The following is an 18,009-nucleotide window of genomic DNA, read 5'->3' on the forward strand; positions in this document are numbered from 1 at the left end:
ACTACTACTAAAATGAAATAATATATTTTTAAGGAATAATCACACAACATTTGTTCCATGTTTTATTTTTAATAATAAATCCCCTTTGTTTACCAAACAATTAAGTTTGCTTAATTTTCAGTAATTAAAAGAAAAATTAAATGAATGTTTTATGCCTTCATTTGATAACCAGAAAAATTTATATACACAACAGAATTTCTGAGAGAAAAAAAACATTTCATAAGTATATTTTAAGAAAAACATATGGTGAAGAAAAAATAAAACATTTCATAGGGCCCTATACATGTAATTGTTGTTAAACTTTTAATAAATAGTTGTGAAAATGTCTAAGTGTTATGATTTTAATTAATTAGGCATGCTTTTTGATTAATACAATTAAATGTAACCATTAAAAAGGAGTTTAGAAAAATTATATATATATATATATATATATATATATATATATATATATATATATATATATATATATATATATATATAGTTCTCTTTTAGAGAACTACAGACCAGTTTCTCTTCTTCCTTTCATTGCAAAAACACTTGAACAAGCTGTTTTCAACCAAGTCTCTACATTTCTCACACACAACAACCTCCTTGGCAGCAACCAATCTGGCTTCAGAAGTGGACATTCAACTGAGATTCTGTCATTCAGAAACATGGCTTTTCATACCACTGCTATGCTGATGACACTCAACTCTACCTCTCATTCCATCCTGATGATCCGACGGTTGCTATTCGCATCTCAGCTTGTCTAACAGACATTTCTTCCTGGATGATGGACCATCACCTTCTACTCAACCTTACCAAGACAGAAGAACTGCTTGTGTTTCCAGCAAACCCATCGTTTCATCACAATTTCACCATCAAGTTAGGCACATCAACCATAACTCCTTCAAAAACAGCTAGAAGCCTAGGAGTTATGATTGATGATCAGCTGACCTTCGCCGACCACACTGCTAAAACTGTCAGATCCTGCAGATTTGCTTTATTCAACATCAAGAAGATCAAGCCCTTTCTTTCAGAACATGCTGCACAACTCCTTGTTCAAGCTCTTGTTCTGTCCAGGCTGGACTATTGCAATGCCCTCTTGGCAGGTCTTCCAGCCAGTTCTATCAAACCTTTACAATTAATTCAGAATGCGGCAGCAAGATAAATTTTTAATGAGCCAAAAAAGAATACACGTCACACCTCTGTTTATCAATTTACACTGGCTTCCAATAGCTGCTCGCATAAAATTCAAGGCATTGAAGTTTGCCCACAGAACTATCACTGGCTCTGCACCCATTTACCTAAATGTGTTACTTCAGACTTATGTGCCCTCTAGAAGCTTGCGTTCTGCAAGTGAACGTCGCTTGATTGTGCCATCCCAAAGAAGCACAAAGTCACTTTTATGGACTTTTAAATTAAATGTTCCCTTCTGCTGGAATGAACTCCCCAACTCAATCCGAGCAGCTGAGTCCTTAGCCATCTTCAAGAATCGGCTTAAAACACATCTCTTCCATCTTTATTTGACCCTCTAACTTTAACACTCATTATTCTAATTCTATTCTTAAAAAAAAATCTAACTCCCTTTCTAATCTTTTTGTATTCTATTTTCTTTTCATTAATTATGCAATTGTATGTCTGTGTGTGTGTGTGTGTGTGTGTGCGTGTAAAAGATCTCTAACACTAGCTTGCTCTTTTCTTTTCTTTTTTTCTATCTGTTTTCTTTTTATTTATTATATTATTTAAAATCCCATGCTTCGTGTATGTGTTAACCTAACTGAGACTTGTTATAGCACTTATATATCATTGCTCTTTTTGTTGTTTTTGATTGCTTCCACTGTCTTCATCTGTAAGTTGCTTTGGATAAAAGCAACTTAATGAATAAATGTAAATATATATAAAAAAAAAAAAATTTGTAAGGCTCAACCATCCCGTTTGGTTCATTTCAGTCAGTGTTACCCCATACAGTCCTGCTGATAGTGCCTGTGAGCACGTCAATCTAATGTCTGTATGTGTGTCTAGGGTTCTGAATGTATTCCGTCAGTGGGTAGAACATCATTTTTATGACTTTGAGAATGATCCTGAACTCAGCTGTGGACTTGAAGAATACCTCATCAGCACCACACAACTTAGAGGTACGTACACACACTCTAACATTTCTGATGCATGCATGACGTATGAGCATGTAGATATCATATTTACACAAACACAGATTTAGAGACTGGGTTCTGATATTCTGTTTTTCAGGTAAATCGATGCGCAAGTGGGTGGAGTCTATCATCAAGATCATGAGACGGAAGAAACAAACTCAATCTAATGGGATCAGTCACAACATCACCTTTGAGAGCCCACCTCCTCCTATTGAATGGCACATCAGCCGTCCCGGGAACTTTGACTGCTTCGACCTCATGACCCTTCATCCAATAGAAATTGCTCGTCAGTTAACACTTCTAGAGTCTGATCTGTACAGGTGAGCCAGTCAGAACTATAAGCATATGTTTGGATAACAGTACACTGTCTGACTATTTTACATTTGTGTACATAGAGCCGTTCGTCCATCTGAGCTGGTAGGAAGCGTTTGGACAAAGGAAGATAAAGAGAAGAATTCTCCTAATCTGCTAAGGATGATTAGACACACAACCAACCTGACACTGTGGTTTGAAAAGTGAGTAACTAGCTCATAGCCAGCTGCATCATCTCCACAAACAGTACAACACATTTTATATTGCAGAAAAACATCTTCTCCATTCTTGATGCTATCAGTTCTGTAAGTCAATTCTTTGTTTCTCTTTCTGTCACTCAGGTGTATAGTAGAGGCTGAAAATGTGGACGAGAGGGTTGCTGTATTCTCTCGTATTATTGAAATCCTGCAGGTATTTCAAGAGCTCAATAACTTTAATGGAGTTTTGGAGATTGTAAGCGCCATTAACTCAGTACCGGTGTATCGTCTCGACCACACATTTGAGGTGACCTGTTCATTCATTATGCAATCACAGTGTGAATCAGAAAAGTAACTGACAGATAATAATGGAATATGTGGTTATGTTGTGTATATGTAGGCTGTGCCTGAGAGGAAAAGGAGGATTCTAGAGGAAGCTGTTGAACTCAGTCAAGATCATTTTAAGAAATACCTCGCCAAGCTCAAATCCATCAACCCGCCTTGTGTACCTTTCTTTGGTAAGAGATAGAGCTGCTTTGTAACAAACTGGCATACATTTTGACCCCAACATTTTGAACAGTATTGTGTGTGTGTGTAGTGTACTTATGTGATGTTTCCTGTCTGTTTGCTCTGTGTATTCAGGTATCTACCTGACTAACATTCTGAAGACTGAAGAGGGAAATCCAGATTTTCTAAAACGTGATGGAAAAGAACTGATCAACTTTAGCAAAAGACGCAAAGTAGCAGAAATCACTGGAGAAATCCAGCAGTACCAGAACCAACCCTACTGCCTCAAAGTCGAATACGATATAAAGGTTTACATGTTGATCACTCACTCTCAGCTGTTTTGTTTCCCTCCGTCTAGTTCTTATGTGTCTAAGAGATTGTTTGTCTTGTAGAGGTTTTTTGAGAATCTGAATCCCATGGAAAACATGAGCGAGAAGGAGTTTTCTGACTACCTGTTCAACAAGTCTCTAGAGATCGAGCCACGGAACTGCAGACAGCCACCCAGATTTGTGAGTTTTTTTTTTAAAAGCATTATGTCTATATATAAATATATATGTCTGCATTTATCAGTTTTAATTTTCAAATAATTAAAACAACAAAAAAATTGTATTGACAACTAATTTATTTATTTGGCAGCAATGTTGTTGTTGTTGTTTTAAGTTTATAGTTTATTGGGTGAGGTTGGATTATTTATTGTATTTATTTTGGACATTTTGGCTTGTAATTATTAAACAATTAAATTAATTTAAATTAAAGCTATAATAATAGTAAAAATAGTAGTAGTAATAAAATAAGAACAAAAAAATCTCACTAATCGACTGGACATTTGTTGGAAACCATTTTTGCGTGAAATATTTTCTAAACCTATTTTCTATGTATACAGTTCATGTTGATGCTTGTTGATGTTGAAATCTGTAGATTAGCACATCCCTATTACAGATCCACGCCTTCTTTATGAACATTGATGGGACCAGATGGATTTATTCTATAAAAGATTAATCTCTTGAGATGAATATAATGGAGAGATTGTGTTGTGTTGATGAGTAAAGTGAGGTGGTTTAAGTTTATAACATTGTGTTGGTTTTACAACTGAGTGTGTTGTGTCTTTTAGCCCAGAAAGACTACGTATTCTCTGAAGTCTCCTGGCATTCGACCAGTGCGGCAAGCATCAGGAGGAGGAGGCACTCTGAAAGGTCACCCAGTGCCATTAGAACGAGAACCACCTCACAAAATCACTTTCAGGAGCATTGCAGAAGCAGAACCTGAGATCCCCCCTTCTCTCCCAACCTCTCCAAACACCCCCACACCTCCACAGTCTGCCAGCTCTGACCTCAACTCTGTGTTCATGGAGCATGACCTGAGCAGCTCCTATGGTGAGAGAGGATCAGCTAGTAAACTTGTGCATAATTTTTTTCCCCTGAAATGCTTAAATGTAATTTTGTTTGTTTTGCTGCAGGTAACAACAGCATATTTGCCTCAGTTTTCCTGCCTCAGTCCAGTAAGTGTGAAGTCATTATTTTCCCAAAACAGAGTTCTCTTGCTTTATGTGAAGGACTGTGAGACTGTGTGTTTTCTCTCTTTGTCAGAGTTTCAGTCTGTGTCGTGTGGCAGTTTACACCATTTAACTGGGGATGAGCTGCTTATACCCCCTCCATTACCTCCCCGCAGGAAAGATACCTCTTCAGAGACCAAGGTAAATTGCATACAGTGTTGAGGAAGTTACTTTGAAACATGCTTTGAAACAAGTCCACATAAAAATTAAAGCTCCAAAAAACATTTAAAAAAAATGTTTTTATTTGGAGCTATAATTTCCAACACGCTGACATTGTTTGTTTTTTTATATGTATCATTTTCTGTCCTGCTCCTGAACCCCTTTTTTTGGGGTCTTTTTGGTTGTGCTCACCCTTTTGCATTTCTTTGAAACTATACATGATGCTCATGATTTAAAGAGTTGACAACATATCTAGTAACATATTTTAACAAAATATTTTACTACAAAATTGAATCTTTTTTTAATCATTACGTTTTAAGGGTTTTCCTATACCACTTTCCTGAATGCTTTCATTTTTGGTCTTTATTGATACCTGTAATTTAATTTGCTTTTATTTTTAAATATAAGGTATAGAAACCGAAAGAATATCATTTTCGTTGGCTTAATTTGTATAGGATTAGATGTTTTCTTTAGAGATGCACCGATCGATCGGCCAGGGATCGGAATCAGCTGATTTTTCCTCACGATTGCCCTGTATCGGTGACTGACCAATCAGTCTTCTCATCTTTCTGATTTCAAGCCGTTTTTTTGCAGGCAATATCAAAATAAACACAGTCAGTTTTTGGAACATTAAATATTTGAGAAAGAGAACGCATGTTGTGTAACAGTATATTGGGTCCGTGGATAAACTCTTAAAGGGACTGCAGACAAAGATCCCTGCTTCTGTCTGTCAAGATTATCAAAGAACAAAAGACAAGGAATATCCTTTCTGCTCTTAATAAATACGTTCTATAACTTTAATGGTAAGCATTAATTTTATTTAATTTTAACAATGAAGACTATAAAATTTAAATTTGATAAAAATGTACATTTAATAACTTTAATTTCTGTAGTATTTCTAACCTGAATAAAAACGTAACCTAAAAATGTCGTTTCATAGCTTTATTGCATTTTAAATTTTTTTATTTGCTCTTATTTTATAAATGTCTTTTTACTTGTGTTTTTTTATGATTTTTATTTGCGTTGAAGAAAAGTCGATTTTGTTTGTGCTGTCAATTATAGTTCTTGGGGGAAAAAAATTGTAATCAGCAAAAAATCTGTATCGGCAGATCACACTAACAAAAAAACAAATCGGAATTGGCCAAGAAAATTGCAGTTGGTGCATCTCTAGTTTTCTTCATTCATTTCAAGTTTAAATGAAAAATTTCCCTATTCAAAACATTTTGAGGTAAAAAAAGATGGAAAAAAAGAGCACATTACTTTAAGCATTCGTGAGACTTGTGAAAATGCTTCTATTAACTTGTATTTTGTTTTCTAATTCATTACTTAAATGAATTATGAATTAAATGAATTTGTCCTCCTGTTTACTGAGATAATTTTTATTCAGTTTCATAGGCTTTCATCATTGCATCATGTGCTGTCACATTTACATGAGTGCATTCTATCCTGTTTTAAGTTAAGTTTCAGATCTGAAAGTCCCCCTGCCATTCCACCACGACAGCCACCACCTCCTCGCCTGCAGCCACGTGTTCCAGTGATCAATGGGCCAACAGATGGGCCCCTGCCGAGCCCTCCACCCCCTCTGCCCCGCGATCCCCTTCCAGACACACCTCCACCAGTTCCGCAACGACCACCAGAGATCTTCATCAACTACCCAGTGAACATGCAGCCGTCTCCAGGAGGCCGTTTCGCCTGGGACTTCACCAGCTCGCCTAGCACTCCCAACACCCCTCCTGGGACTCCCTCACCCCGTGCTCTGGCCCCCGGCACACCTTCTCCACGTGTGCCTCGGCGCCCCTGCACACACAGTGTCAGTCAACCCATGCTGGTCCACCTCCCCCCGCCCACTCAGGCCCCTCCCATACCACCTCGGCACAACTCCACCCCCGCACTGCCAAAACTGCCACCCAAGACTTACAAAAGAGAGCTCTCTCAATCCACACACACGCTCTCACAGCCATCCATACACACTCTTTCACTAGTTGACAACAGGGACAGCAACGAATAAGAGCATCACTCCCTGAAATACAGTGTGTGTGTGTGTGTGTGTGTTAACAACGTTTAACCTGGAACCAGACAATCTGAAGCTAATAAAAACCTGAAGATGCTCATTGCTCTTAAGGAATATTATTATCTCTCATTTTTCACATCCATCACGTGATGTTCAGCATGCAGAACTACGCAAGGTCATGTGCTCGTCAACAGCAACTTCACTGATGGGAATGCTGCTCTGAGACCTTTCACCACCGTCAGACTCTGCTGTGGATGTTTATTTGGTTGCAGTTCAAGGGTCAACCAGGGTTTAACCCAAACACCCTCAGCACGCTTCTCTTCGGTTGCCTTTAACTAATCGCCGTGACCTTGACCAGAGATTGTACCCTTCAGGTGAACTCATAAAGTTTGGGAGAGCTTTTTTCCTGAAGTTTTGGTGAGAGCTTTTTCCTTACACTATTTAAAGCCAATATGATGTCTTAACCCCTCCCCTCAAAGGCATACTCATCTATTCCTGGATTCATCACAAGCCACACCCCTCTTCTGATGCTTACGACCCCCGATTTCCGCACCAGACTCTTAATGTGCCTTCAATATCAGTTCTGAACAAAATTGAAGTGTCTGAAAGAATTTGCCTTTACCATGCTTAGAACAAATGTCTAGACAACACCTCTGTTCGTCCGTTTGTGTGCGTGCGCTCCAAGTATTTTGTACAGTGACATATCTGCCCTCACTGCTCAGCTCGGTGCCGTGGCGGCCCCGATGCTGATATATCTACTGACAATCTCAGTCTGAGACCCACCGGATTCACACACTGTTGTAGAGTGTTTTGTGTGGACCAGTGTCTAGTTTGTGTGTCTTAATAGTGTGCGGTGAGCCTTTTTTGCACTTTAGGGCAGTACTGTTACAGAGAAGCAGAGGACTCAAACTCACAATCCTGTGACCTTATGACCCTGTCCTGCTAACCCCCGTCCTCTGGGCTGGTCAGGACAACCGTCGGGCTGTTTCCCAAAACTCATGAACTTTGGGACACCGCGCTGGGGTCAGAATGTTGTATTGTAATCTATTGTAAATCACGCCTCCTGCTCTCATTCAGGTCCGCTCCATCAACCAAACCAGGTCCATACAGGAAGGGCTTCATCACCAGAGCAATTCCTATCCAATCGACCACGGAAATGGTCTCCGAGGCGATCAGCCATAGAGGGACTGGAGTGTTTTGTAGTGATGTCACATCCTGTATGTGTAGAATTTCATCCTGGCCATTCCCACAGAGATGATTGGTCAGTTGGTCTGAAGTGTTAGTAATTCCTGAAAAACTCACTGTTTGTGTGCGTGTGTGTGTGCGTGCGTGCGCATACAAAGCCTGTAACTGCTTTTGTACCATGTTCTCCATGAGACTCATTAATAAACTCGCAGTCTTATTTTCTACTGAACGTTTTTATTCCTCTGTTTATGTGTATTCTGTTACATCAAAGTGTTTATTTTCTCTCTGACAGATCAAATCATGCTGGAAGACTTTTGTTGAATTTAGCTGTGGTCAGGGTGCTGGTGCTTCAGTGTCAATTCACAGTGAGAAGAAGTCATCATTTGTAATCTCAGATAAGATTCCCGTCATTTCATTGGATAAAGCAGAAAAGTTCCCTGTGTGAGTTGCACCAGTGCATAATATTAATTGTTTGCTGGCATAGGAGTGTGTCAGACTGTACTGCAGGGTCCTTCACTGTCCTCACTGTCATGCCACACTGCTGCAGCCCGCTGGACTCCAGTCCCTCTATATGCAGATCTAAAACAACATATACACACATTACTACTTTGGAGTGACTTTAACTGGGATCACACTATTTTAAGTTTAGCACAGATCACTGCACATAATTTAATGACATTTTTATTGGATTTCAGAGATCTTTTGGAATGGCATACTACTGGCACTGCAGAAAAATCAGAGGTAAGTGCTGTTTAATATGTATCTAAAGTGAAGTAAACAATTAAACAAACTAAAGTTACACTAAAAAAAGGAAGAATTCTAAGTCAATTTGTAATGTAATTCAGACCTTTATCATTACAGTATCTTGTGCATTATTAAAAAAAAAAAAACATTCTGACATGTTGCTAAAGGGAAGGATTTCTTGTCTTGCTTTTGTGCAAGGAGACAATGTTGTGTTCAGGGACATTTTTTTTATTATTAAATATTAAACATTCATTTTTAAAAATGTGCATAGAAAAATCTAAATAAACATTGCAATATTCCATTTAGAAAATTATAATTATACAATTTTATTTTATAATTATTTTACACAAATGGATGGCACCAGCATCCATAATTAACACAGAATGCCAAATGCTAAATAAATGGCCTTCAGTTCAAATCGAACAGATTATTATAACAGATTGTTAAATGACCTGTTGTATGATGCACATTTGGCAGGTCATCCAGGTAGAACCCTATTCCTGAACCCTACCGTATGGCCCTTACCGTGATTGGTCAGTCTCTTGCTGCTGATTAATGATCTGATTGGTTGAGCTGAAAGATACAGAGTTCTCTTTTGCAGGAGTCACATCACCCTGAAAGAGAAGGTGAGTGTTTTTGTTAGTAATGGTTCATGTGATATTTCAGTGGCTGCATCTAAAATCACATAATTATCCACTACATAGCAAAAACATGAGAACGGTAGTATGTTTGACTTCATGGTATTCATAAAACAGCTGGTGAAAAGTTCCTGGATGTCTTACTACTATTGACGTGATTCTGACGTGACATCAAATTAATACATAACTATCCCATGAGGCCACAGGACAAAATTTGTGAAACTGATGCTGGTAGGTCACATGATGATGACAACATAATGATTGTAGATTGATGTCGAGATTACATTCATATTATACATGTTCATACTATATAGAACTTTTTTTTTTTAATCGTCATGAAGCAATTACTAAATGAGTACCTACTCAAAGTATGTAATTTCAGAGGCAGATCATGTTTAGTTGCAAACAGCTTGACTAGCAATAGAAGCGGGCCTCAGATGGACAAAATTGTGATTAAAAATTTTAGGATGCAGTCGGTGCTTGTGCTAATTTTTGAGTGACGTCTCAAACCTGTGAATAAGTCGCGTCCCAAATCGGCCGGAAGGCACTGGCAAGGATTCTGTGTGGTTTTGGGGCATGCGGTTTTCCTTGAGCCCCAATGCAAACCTCAGAAGGAATAGGAGCCCGTCTAGGAATCTGCCACTGCAAGCATAAGCTTCCCCCTGTCTGCACAGCTGAAGAATTGTGAGTGTATGAAGGTTTGAGGAGAACTGGAACCTCACTGTTCTCTTCATCATTATCCTCCTCATCACGTGCTTCCTCTCCCCTGAGTCGATTCAGAGTTTCATCTGGGCTACAGGTCGTTACAGAAGAGAAGTCAAAAATGGATGCATCAGCCACATCGCAGTCTGTGTCGCCGTCATCGAGACGTTGTGACGGAGGGTACAGGTCAGATGTGTATATGCGTCCGTCGAGGCCTGGAGACCCACACACACGCACGGCCAGACCAGCCGAAGAACTCTGACTCTTGGCAGCAGTGGTGAGGTTTCCCCCGACACCTACAGGTGGCACAGGATTCAGAAAGCGCCCTCCTTCTCTAGGATGACGAGCGAAGGGTACACAGATGGGACCTGTGTGGCTCTGCCCTATGCTGCCATTCCACATGTACTCTGCAGTCCAGCCACCAGGGGTCAGATCACACATATGCTCACGGCCATTTCTGAGGGGAGACATTGTTGTTTACTAATAAGAAAAAAAAAATATTTGAAAGAATAAATTATAATTCCATTCAATTTAGCTGCTGTTTACAAAAGTAGACATTTATAAAAAATAAAAAAAAAATTACATTATTTGCCATTTGTTTCCTATACACATAATCTGTACCTGCAAATTGATTTTATTCAGTACATTAATACATTTAGATTTATTGCAGTTCCAAATGTTATGCCATTTTTGTCATGCATTAAAGCAGCTAAAAAAAAGGAATGCCTTAAAACTACATATAGAGAGAGAGAGAGAGATGAAATTATTTATTTAATTATTAATTCTTTATTCATTATTATTAATTCTTTGTAAATTATTTAATTTTTAAAATCATTTTATCCAGATTGCACTATCAATGAACAATTTCAACAGGAATTTACTGTCAAAAGAAGCAAATGTAATATTTTAGAACTAAGTACAACTAGAAATTCCCATGATTTTAAGACTAATATTAATTTTCAGGTCTAGTATCAAACTTAAATATTGAAATCAAGATTTTTTTTCTTTTGTTTATTCTTAGTGTGTTCAACAATAATATATTTGTATCCAATAATGAAAGTAGCTACATTCAAACGTTTATATGGGAATTACATATTTATCTTTTGCAATCAGATAAAAAATGCTTTCAGATCGAGGTTGATCAGATTTTTTTTTTATCAGTTAGATTTTAAAAGATTATTACGCTGCATCAATTTTAATTTTTCTTCTAATTTCTATATAACAGGCTGGAGTACCTTAAAATGCCACTGGGCCGAGGTAGTGTCTGTGAGATGCCAACACGACAGCATTTCCTCTGGTGTACAGTGCCGTCTATGCCTGCTCCCGCTGTGACACTGGCTGTATCTGCATCGGTGTTGGCACAGTACTTGGTAAAAGCGGAAGGGCCACAGTCGGGGCTCTCGGCACAGCACCTGCTTCTAAAACTGCAGACACACTAAAATTAGCATCAACCACCTGCCACAAAAGCCATTTTCATCTAGTTAAACAGAAGAGCACTTCATAAAATTCAAATTTACTGAAGCTTTACATGACAGACAAACCGGCAAAATAATAAGACTGACCCTTGTTCAGGCCCCTCCCTTTCTTCGCACGGCCCCGTCTTTGCTAAAGTCATGTGACAGCTTGTGCAGAGGTCCCACAGCACCCGCTCACTCTCCTGCAGTGAACACCAGTCTGCATGTCCAGTGCCAGAACTGCGTAACAGAGCCTGGTGGAAGCAGGGCATGCAACAGAGAAGATGCAATATCATTTGTAGCAACACTAAAAATTAAAATCACTTCGAAAATAGCAGACAGCATTTCAGGAAGAAAATGTATACTGTATGTACTGAACTGCTTGCATTACTTGTCTCAGACAGTAGTGCAGTAGTGTAGTAGTGTGCAAAGCAGACTATGGTGGCAAGAGTTCAGCAATGCGGTAATGCCATCTGGACCTGGCTCAACTGTGCTCTAGCATTCACTGCCCACTCATTGGCTACAACCCCAGTGTCACGTCTAGCATCACGACATTTCCCATATTTCTGCGTTTAGAGGATCAGAAGTATCTTGACCTAAATTCAACATAGCATCAGTTGTTAAATTGAGTCAGATTATACATTTCAGCACTGACTCTGAAACTAAAGATTCTTGACCTGTTGGCCGTGTCTATGTCCTGCTGTCGATCACCATAGAAAATTATTAAGACACTTAGTAAAAAAAAAACGAATTTTTGAAGTAATATACTTGTAATGGAAGCTCAAAAAATACAAATTTATATAGTACTTTAGTAAAATAATACTTGTATAGTAAGAGACAGTAAAGACCGTACATTCATCAAACAATCCTAAAAAATCCATCAGTTTCCACAAAAATATTAAGCAGCACAACTGTTTTCAATGGTTAATAATAGGAAATGTTTCTTGAACAAAATCGGATCATATCATATCAGAATGGTTCATGAAGGGCTGACTGAAAATACAGCTTTGCCATCACAGGAAAAAATTATATTTAAAAACAAATGTGGGTAGGTAATAATATTTTTTTATATATATATATAAAAAACAATGAAATATCTGATTGACACCAAACCTTTAAACGGTCGTATATATGAGATATGAAATTAATAATAGCCGTTTTAGGTTACAGTAGGGTATGTTGTGACAGCTACTATAGCATTAATAACTACATAAATCAGATATTTTTGTTATTAAATGTTTTTACACAATTTTTACAATGCATACAGGATCCGGTAATCATGGATTTCCAGACCCAACGTTTCCAATCCCTTTTTTTCCTTTGAAAATCTCTGCTGTTTACATAAAACAAACACATCACGGGTTTTGCAGAAGTTCATGCCCCTAGAATAGTCTCAACTAAAGGATTCACGCCTTTATAGATTACCAAGCATTGTGTGTGTTTTACTGCTAACATTTTTCTTTCATTTGTATCAAGCTTATTCTTCAAGTATGTGACTCACCTGTATGATGTTCAGGTATTTGTGGATGCGGGAAACAGGAGCAAATAGTAAGGAAAGCAATCTGAAGCTCTCTTTCTCCTCCTAGCAGGAAAACATAAATGAACACATGAAACCAATATTATGCAAAAGTAAAAAAATCAATAGACTTGCACTTATAAAATATATATATATATATATATATATATGTATATAATTGGGCCTGGTTGCTGTAGATTAATTTGTTGTCCTTTCACTACTGCAAAGTTAAACACAAAACAGGCACCACTTTATACTTAAGCATCTTTCATAATATTTTGCCTGTGGGTTGCTGTGGGGTGAAGTTGAACTGATCTCTGTTCTCAGGACAGTTCCCAGACTGGCCACGTATCCAAGATATGCATCATAGAAAGACTTCTGCACAAAGACAAACAATGAAATGATAAAAACAGTAATATTGTAAAATATGATTACAATTTAAAATAACCATTTTCTGTTCTAACACGTTTCTGTGATGCAAAGCTACTCCATTCAGAAATCATTCTAATGTGCTGATTTGCTGCTGAAGAAACATTCATTATTATTATTAATCTTGAAAACACTTGTGGAAAATGTGATATTAATTTAGAATTGCTTGATGCATAGAAAGTTCAAAACAGCATTCTATAATATTAGTTTTTTTTGTTTTTGTTTTTTTGTAACAATGTAAAGGTCTTTACTGTCACTGTTGATCAGTTTTAAACTGGACTACATATGATTATTTTAGTAGTCAATGGCATTACATTATTGTGTCCAGTGAGGTTGAGGAAAGCATCCCCAGCAGCACAGCTTCTCTCATCGGTGGTCAGTCGTTCTTCTAGGGTGTTACGGAACAGCAGGTGGCGCTGTAGCATCTGATCAATATGCTTTACAAACGCCACACTGTCTCACAAACACACAAATACACGGGTTATAGTGCCTGGTACAGACAGAAATAAAAAGATTACATGAAACACACTGATAATGATTAGAGTTCTCTACTGTTGCTCAGCAGATTTGTATTTCTCGTAGAGCTGATTCAAACTAGACACATAATCGTGTTCGGACTGCAACAGCATCTCCACCACACCCCGCCTCGTGCCTGACACAAAGAGACAGAGAGACATGAGGATCTACTTGTGAATGCTGAGCAGTTAAAAGGCTTGGGGGACAGATTATTTACCCCGCCGTAGGCAGCTGTGTGTTACATGGCAGGATAGAGAATCTGCACCTGAAACAGTAAACAAAATATTTTAGGTTGTTTACAAAACAATGATTGTACTAAAAACAGAAAAGTTCTTAAAGTTACGCATACAGATGACAACATTGTCAAAACGATCCGTGAAAATGACTAAAAATGCTGTATTAGGCACACCAGGCCAGTAGTTAGCGCCTGCAAAATTATGCATTCCAGTAGAATACAATTTTAATATGCATGCACATGACTTTCACTTTGAAACCCTTTTTTTCTTTTTACCCCCCAAAAAAGGAAAGCTCACCTGAATTCTGTCTGGCCCATTTCCACACCTGTAATCCCTGCAGGTAACAGTGTATGAGGAAATCTCCACCCACAGATGAAAGGGGAGGAGCCTCTGCAGCACCATTACTCTGTCCGCTACTGTCGTCCACTCCATTACTGCATTCACCCATACACACATCAGCACTCACACTATAGCACAGTTTCAGTCATACTTTAAATGTAAATCTGTGCATGTCAGTGTGTGTTTACTTCTCTCTTCCTGGATTCTCTGGTGGCGTTCTCTCTCGTGCTTCACAGAGCTGACGAAACTGACAACGTACCTCCTCCAGCTCCTCCTAAAGAGACACACATCAAAACATACCTATGACAAACCCATAAGGGGTGCTTCTCATTTCTTATTTGCACATCCTCTTTTCCTTTACTCGCTTCCTCTCCTCATGTCTTAGCTCCACCCCCCTTAGGATGAGAGGGAAGGATACAAGGAAAGACAATGTGGAAGGAGATATCAAAGGAGATCTTATTTGTACATTATTATATTATTGATTACTCAAGCGTCACTTCAAAGCATCATCAAATGTGCTCAGGTGATCTGCCCTTGTTAAAGTTTGGTTATTTAACCTATTCATTATAAATATTAATAAAGCAAGATACCGTGTAAAAATATATGAGACGGGTGGTTTATTTACAGCAAAAGTAAAACATAATTGAAATTAGTGTAACAGATGTGTAGCAGGAGGAGAATTTATACATGCGTCCAGTTTTTCGACAAGAAAGACTTCAACAAAGGATACACCTGTGTATCCTCGCTTATAGCTCCTCGTTCCTCACCTTCTAGTGGTACAATTTGAGATTTGAGATGTCTTTCAAAATCAAACTTTGATTTGTTTCTGGGTCTTGGGCTTGAGGAAAAAGGAGCGAGGAAACGAGGAAGTACCAGTTTGAGCATTTAAAAGGAATCAAATCTGATCTAACCTTGAGGGACAGCACCAGACTCTCTAGATGAAGGGAGCGCTTGTTGCAGCCATGTCTTGTGTCCTCCAGCTGGCTCTGCAGCTCAGTGTCTCCCTGCTGAATCTGATTGAGTTCCAGCAGCGCTCGAGAAAACCCTGCCCGCAACTCACACACCATGCCCTGAACCTGAACACATCCACATGACCATCAGGTGAGAAGAAACACTCCAATGTAGATTTGAAAACATTTGATGTAGATTAAGCTGTTAAAGAACAATTTCTATTCAGTTTAATATTTTGGAGTATAGCTAGAAATGTCCATGATTTTAAGACTTATATTAGTTTCCATGACTTTTTCAGGCCTAGTTATCACAAGTAATTACACATACTAACCCAAAATGTGTTTTTAACAGACATATGAATGATTACAATGCTCATATACATTTCTTGTTATTTTTCAAGGCTATTGAAGAAAGTCAGTGTGTGTTTGTTACCTTCGAGATCTCTCTCTCCAGTTCTCCCTCATGAGATTTCATTTTCTGTGTGAGGATACACAAACATCATTTAACGCCCAGTCTCAAAGGTTTGTAAATACACTCTGTGGAGAGGCTTTATTCTCCAGATGACTGCTGAGATTTATGTTGGTTTAGTAAGATGCACAACAGTTCAGTTCTTATGTCTGATGCTTGCTTAACAGATCTTATCCATTTTATGTTTTATAAGAAGTTACTCAATACATGAAGCAATCTGTGATTGCATTACTTTCACAGTAATTTCACAGTGGGACTTCTCTTGTATCTAACTGCACTCTCAGAAATGTCTGTGTTTCCAAAATGCAGATGTAGTCTGAAGGCACCCAGCATGCATGAATAGACTTTTCCTTCTTGTTGGTTTTATTTGTGCTATTGAACTTGTTTTTGGTTCACTTATAGCAGTTTATATTGTATGTTTATTTTGTACTGTTGGTTTACGTTGGTAGGGTTGTTTTTATTTGTTGAGTGTTACCATTGTTATGTTTTGTGTGTTGAATATTGATGTCACATCTTTCAAAGATGTTTCTCAGTAGTTGCTTCATTGTTGTGAACAAACAGTTATGAATATGAAATAAGTAACTGATTAATCTTCATGCTTAAATAATGCTAAAATAAAATCTTCATGTTCATGCAAAGAATATTTTGACTATCTTAAAGTCCGGAAACTTGCTTATTTCATATTCTAGCTTGTCAATGTTTTGCCAAATGTTTTCATTTGTCACACTTCTGACATGATTCGATCAGAAATTTGAATATGAACATGCAAGGTCAAAGAGCTCAAACAAATGGGATCACCAATCACCTTTATGGTGACTTCAAAACAATTACAGTAGTAAACAGCTACATTTCTCAGTGGCACAGTTAAAGGCAATTTTCTGAATTCACAGTATTATCTGAACACAATTATCTGAATTCACAGTAAAACAAGAGCAGTAAATTACTGTGATGTTAGCATCATTGTGCTGTTCATTTACAGTCATTTGTAAGAAAATGACCCAGTATGCGTTGATTGCATAGTACATTTCTGACTACAGTTATTTACTGTAAAATAATACTTTTTAATCCTGTAATTCTCGGCATTCTTTTCCCAGTGCATGAATAACAAAGCCTGAAATCACCCATAGCATGAGAACAAAACTTGAAATAAATACTAAAGTTACTAGTAAAGAATATCTAAGAATGCGTGTTACGGTTTCTGATCAATGAAAAAGCAAGGCGCGCGCTTGTGTTTTACCTAAAGCTGGTCGCCCTATCAGTGAGATCCAGGTGGGGAAAGATACCTGCCAAAGAGCTCCACCCTACAGCAGAGAGTGAAAAAAGATTTTAAAATGTTCAATTTTCTTTTTCCCCAAACATATTTTCATAATATTAAAACACATTTTAAAGTCTTGTACAATACAGATGTAAAACTAAGTGTCCTATCAAAAGTAGCAGCCTGAAAACATCACTGAAGTCATTCAAAAAATTAATTATTTCAGCCCATTCATCAACACAAATCATTATGATAAAACTAAGGCAATTATTATTAATAATAGCCTAAAACTATGATAAATGTGACTGTACAGCGCGCGCTCACTTACCAGAGAGAAAATCTTTAAGATTTCTTTTTTAGTTTAAATGTTATTCCATTTCTTTGACATAGCGACAACCTCATGTTTTTGCAGTTCTGTGTCTATCCCTGAGCTCTGTGTCCCGGTGTCCGGTTTATCTGGTGTCGTACACTGCGTCTTTCCGACTGCGGGAGGAGAAACAGAGCACGGACTGCGTCTCGGGAACGTTCACGCGCTCCTGCGCAGTCAGCAAAAGAGCAATTTTTCGGCTAATTAGAGCTCCATTTGTTTTCCTCTCACATATCAGAGGTCTAGAATGCACTGAAATGATTAGGGACTTTTCACGTGCTTTGTGATTATTTTAACTTGGGTCAAAATATTTTATTTGTTTGTTTAAATCTTTGAAAT

The 18,009-nt window shown here is 38.0% G+C and overlaps 2 protein-coding genes across 5 annotated transcripts in view; one reads left to right on the plus strand and one right to left on the minus strand.

Moving 5' to 3' along the window:
- The window catches only part of LOC128026013 (son of sevenless homolog 2), a 30,242-nt gene extending 20,822 nt beyond the window's left edge, over window positions 1-9,420 (plus strand). For 2 of the 4 annotated variants that reach the window (XM_052612694.1, XM_052612695.1), the window contains 11 exons: window positions 2,005-2,117; window positions 2,230-2,452; window positions 2,528-2,647; window positions 2,786-2,948; window positions 3,042-3,159; window positions 3,284-3,456; window positions 3,541-3,657; window positions 4,260-4,521; window positions 4,605-4,646; window positions 4,735-4,841; window positions 6,316-8,279. In XM_052612694.1, coding sequence (XP_052468654.1) covers window positions 2,005-2,117; window positions 2,230-2,452; window positions 2,528-2,647; window positions 2,786-2,948; window positions 3,042-3,159; window positions 3,284-3,456; window positions 3,541-3,657; window positions 4,260-4,521; window positions 4,605-4,646; window positions 4,735-4,841; window positions 6,316-6,867 — 1,990 coding nt within the window. In that variant the 3' untranslated portion in view covers window positions 6,868-8,279. Of the gene's footprint in view, window positions 1-2,004; window positions 2,118-2,229; window positions 2,453-2,527; window positions 2,648-2,785; window positions 2,949-3,041; window positions 3,160-3,283; window positions 3,457-3,540; window positions 3,658-4,259; window positions 4,522-4,604; window positions 4,647-4,734; window positions 4,842-6,315; window positions 8,280-8,750; window positions 8,797-9,276 lie in introns of those variants that run through there. The other 2 variants (XM_052612696.1, XM_052612697.1) reach the window with 2 other exon arrangements.
- LOC128026014 (uncharacterized) lies at window positions 8,270-17,823 on the minus strand. The gene is made up of 16 exons (XM_052612698.1): window positions 17,632-17,823; window positions 17,286-17,349; window positions 16,013-16,057; window positions 15,541-15,705; window positions 14,818-14,903; window positions 14,588-14,724; window positions 14,272-14,319; window positions 14,091-14,190; window positions 13,853-13,991; window positions 13,392-13,487; window positions 13,095-13,175; window positions 11,702-11,847; window positions 11,375-11,563; window positions 9,948-10,596; window positions 9,325-9,413; window positions 8,270-8,634 (listed from the first exon to the last, which is right to left on the minus strand). Exons 3-16 carry the CDS (start codon window positions 16,052-16,054, stop codon window positions 8,547-8,549), a joined length of 2,055 nt encoding a protein of 684 aa, XP_052468658.1. The 5' UTR covers window positions 16,055-16,057; window positions 17,286-17,349; window positions 17,632-17,823; the 3' UTR covers window positions 8,270-8,546.
- Between the last annotated feature and the right edge of the window lie 186 nt (window positions 17,824-18,009).

This window comes from Carassius gibelio, chromosome A13 (genome assembly GCF_023724105.1).
Source record: "Carassius gibelio isolate Cgi1373 ecotype wild population from Czech Republic chromosome A13, carGib1.2-hapl.c, whole genome shotgun sequence".
NCBI lineage: Eukaryota > Metazoa > Chordata > Actinopteri > Cypriniformes > Cyprinidae > Carassius > Carassius gibelio.

Coding starts and splice junctions, on each gene's coding strand:
- LOC128026014 (XM_052612698.1), bottom strand. CDS start 16,054: ATGAAATCTCATGAGGGAGAACTGGAGAGAGAGATCTCGAAG. Junction 14,904..15,540: donor GTCTGGTGCTGTCCCTCAAG/GTTAGATCAGAT, acceptor GTGTCTCTTTAG/GAGGAGCTGGAGGAGGTACG. Junction 13,176..13,391: donor CACCCCACAGCAACCCACAG/GCAAAATATTAT, acceptor TTTTCCTGCTAG/GAGGAGAAAGAGAGCTTCAG.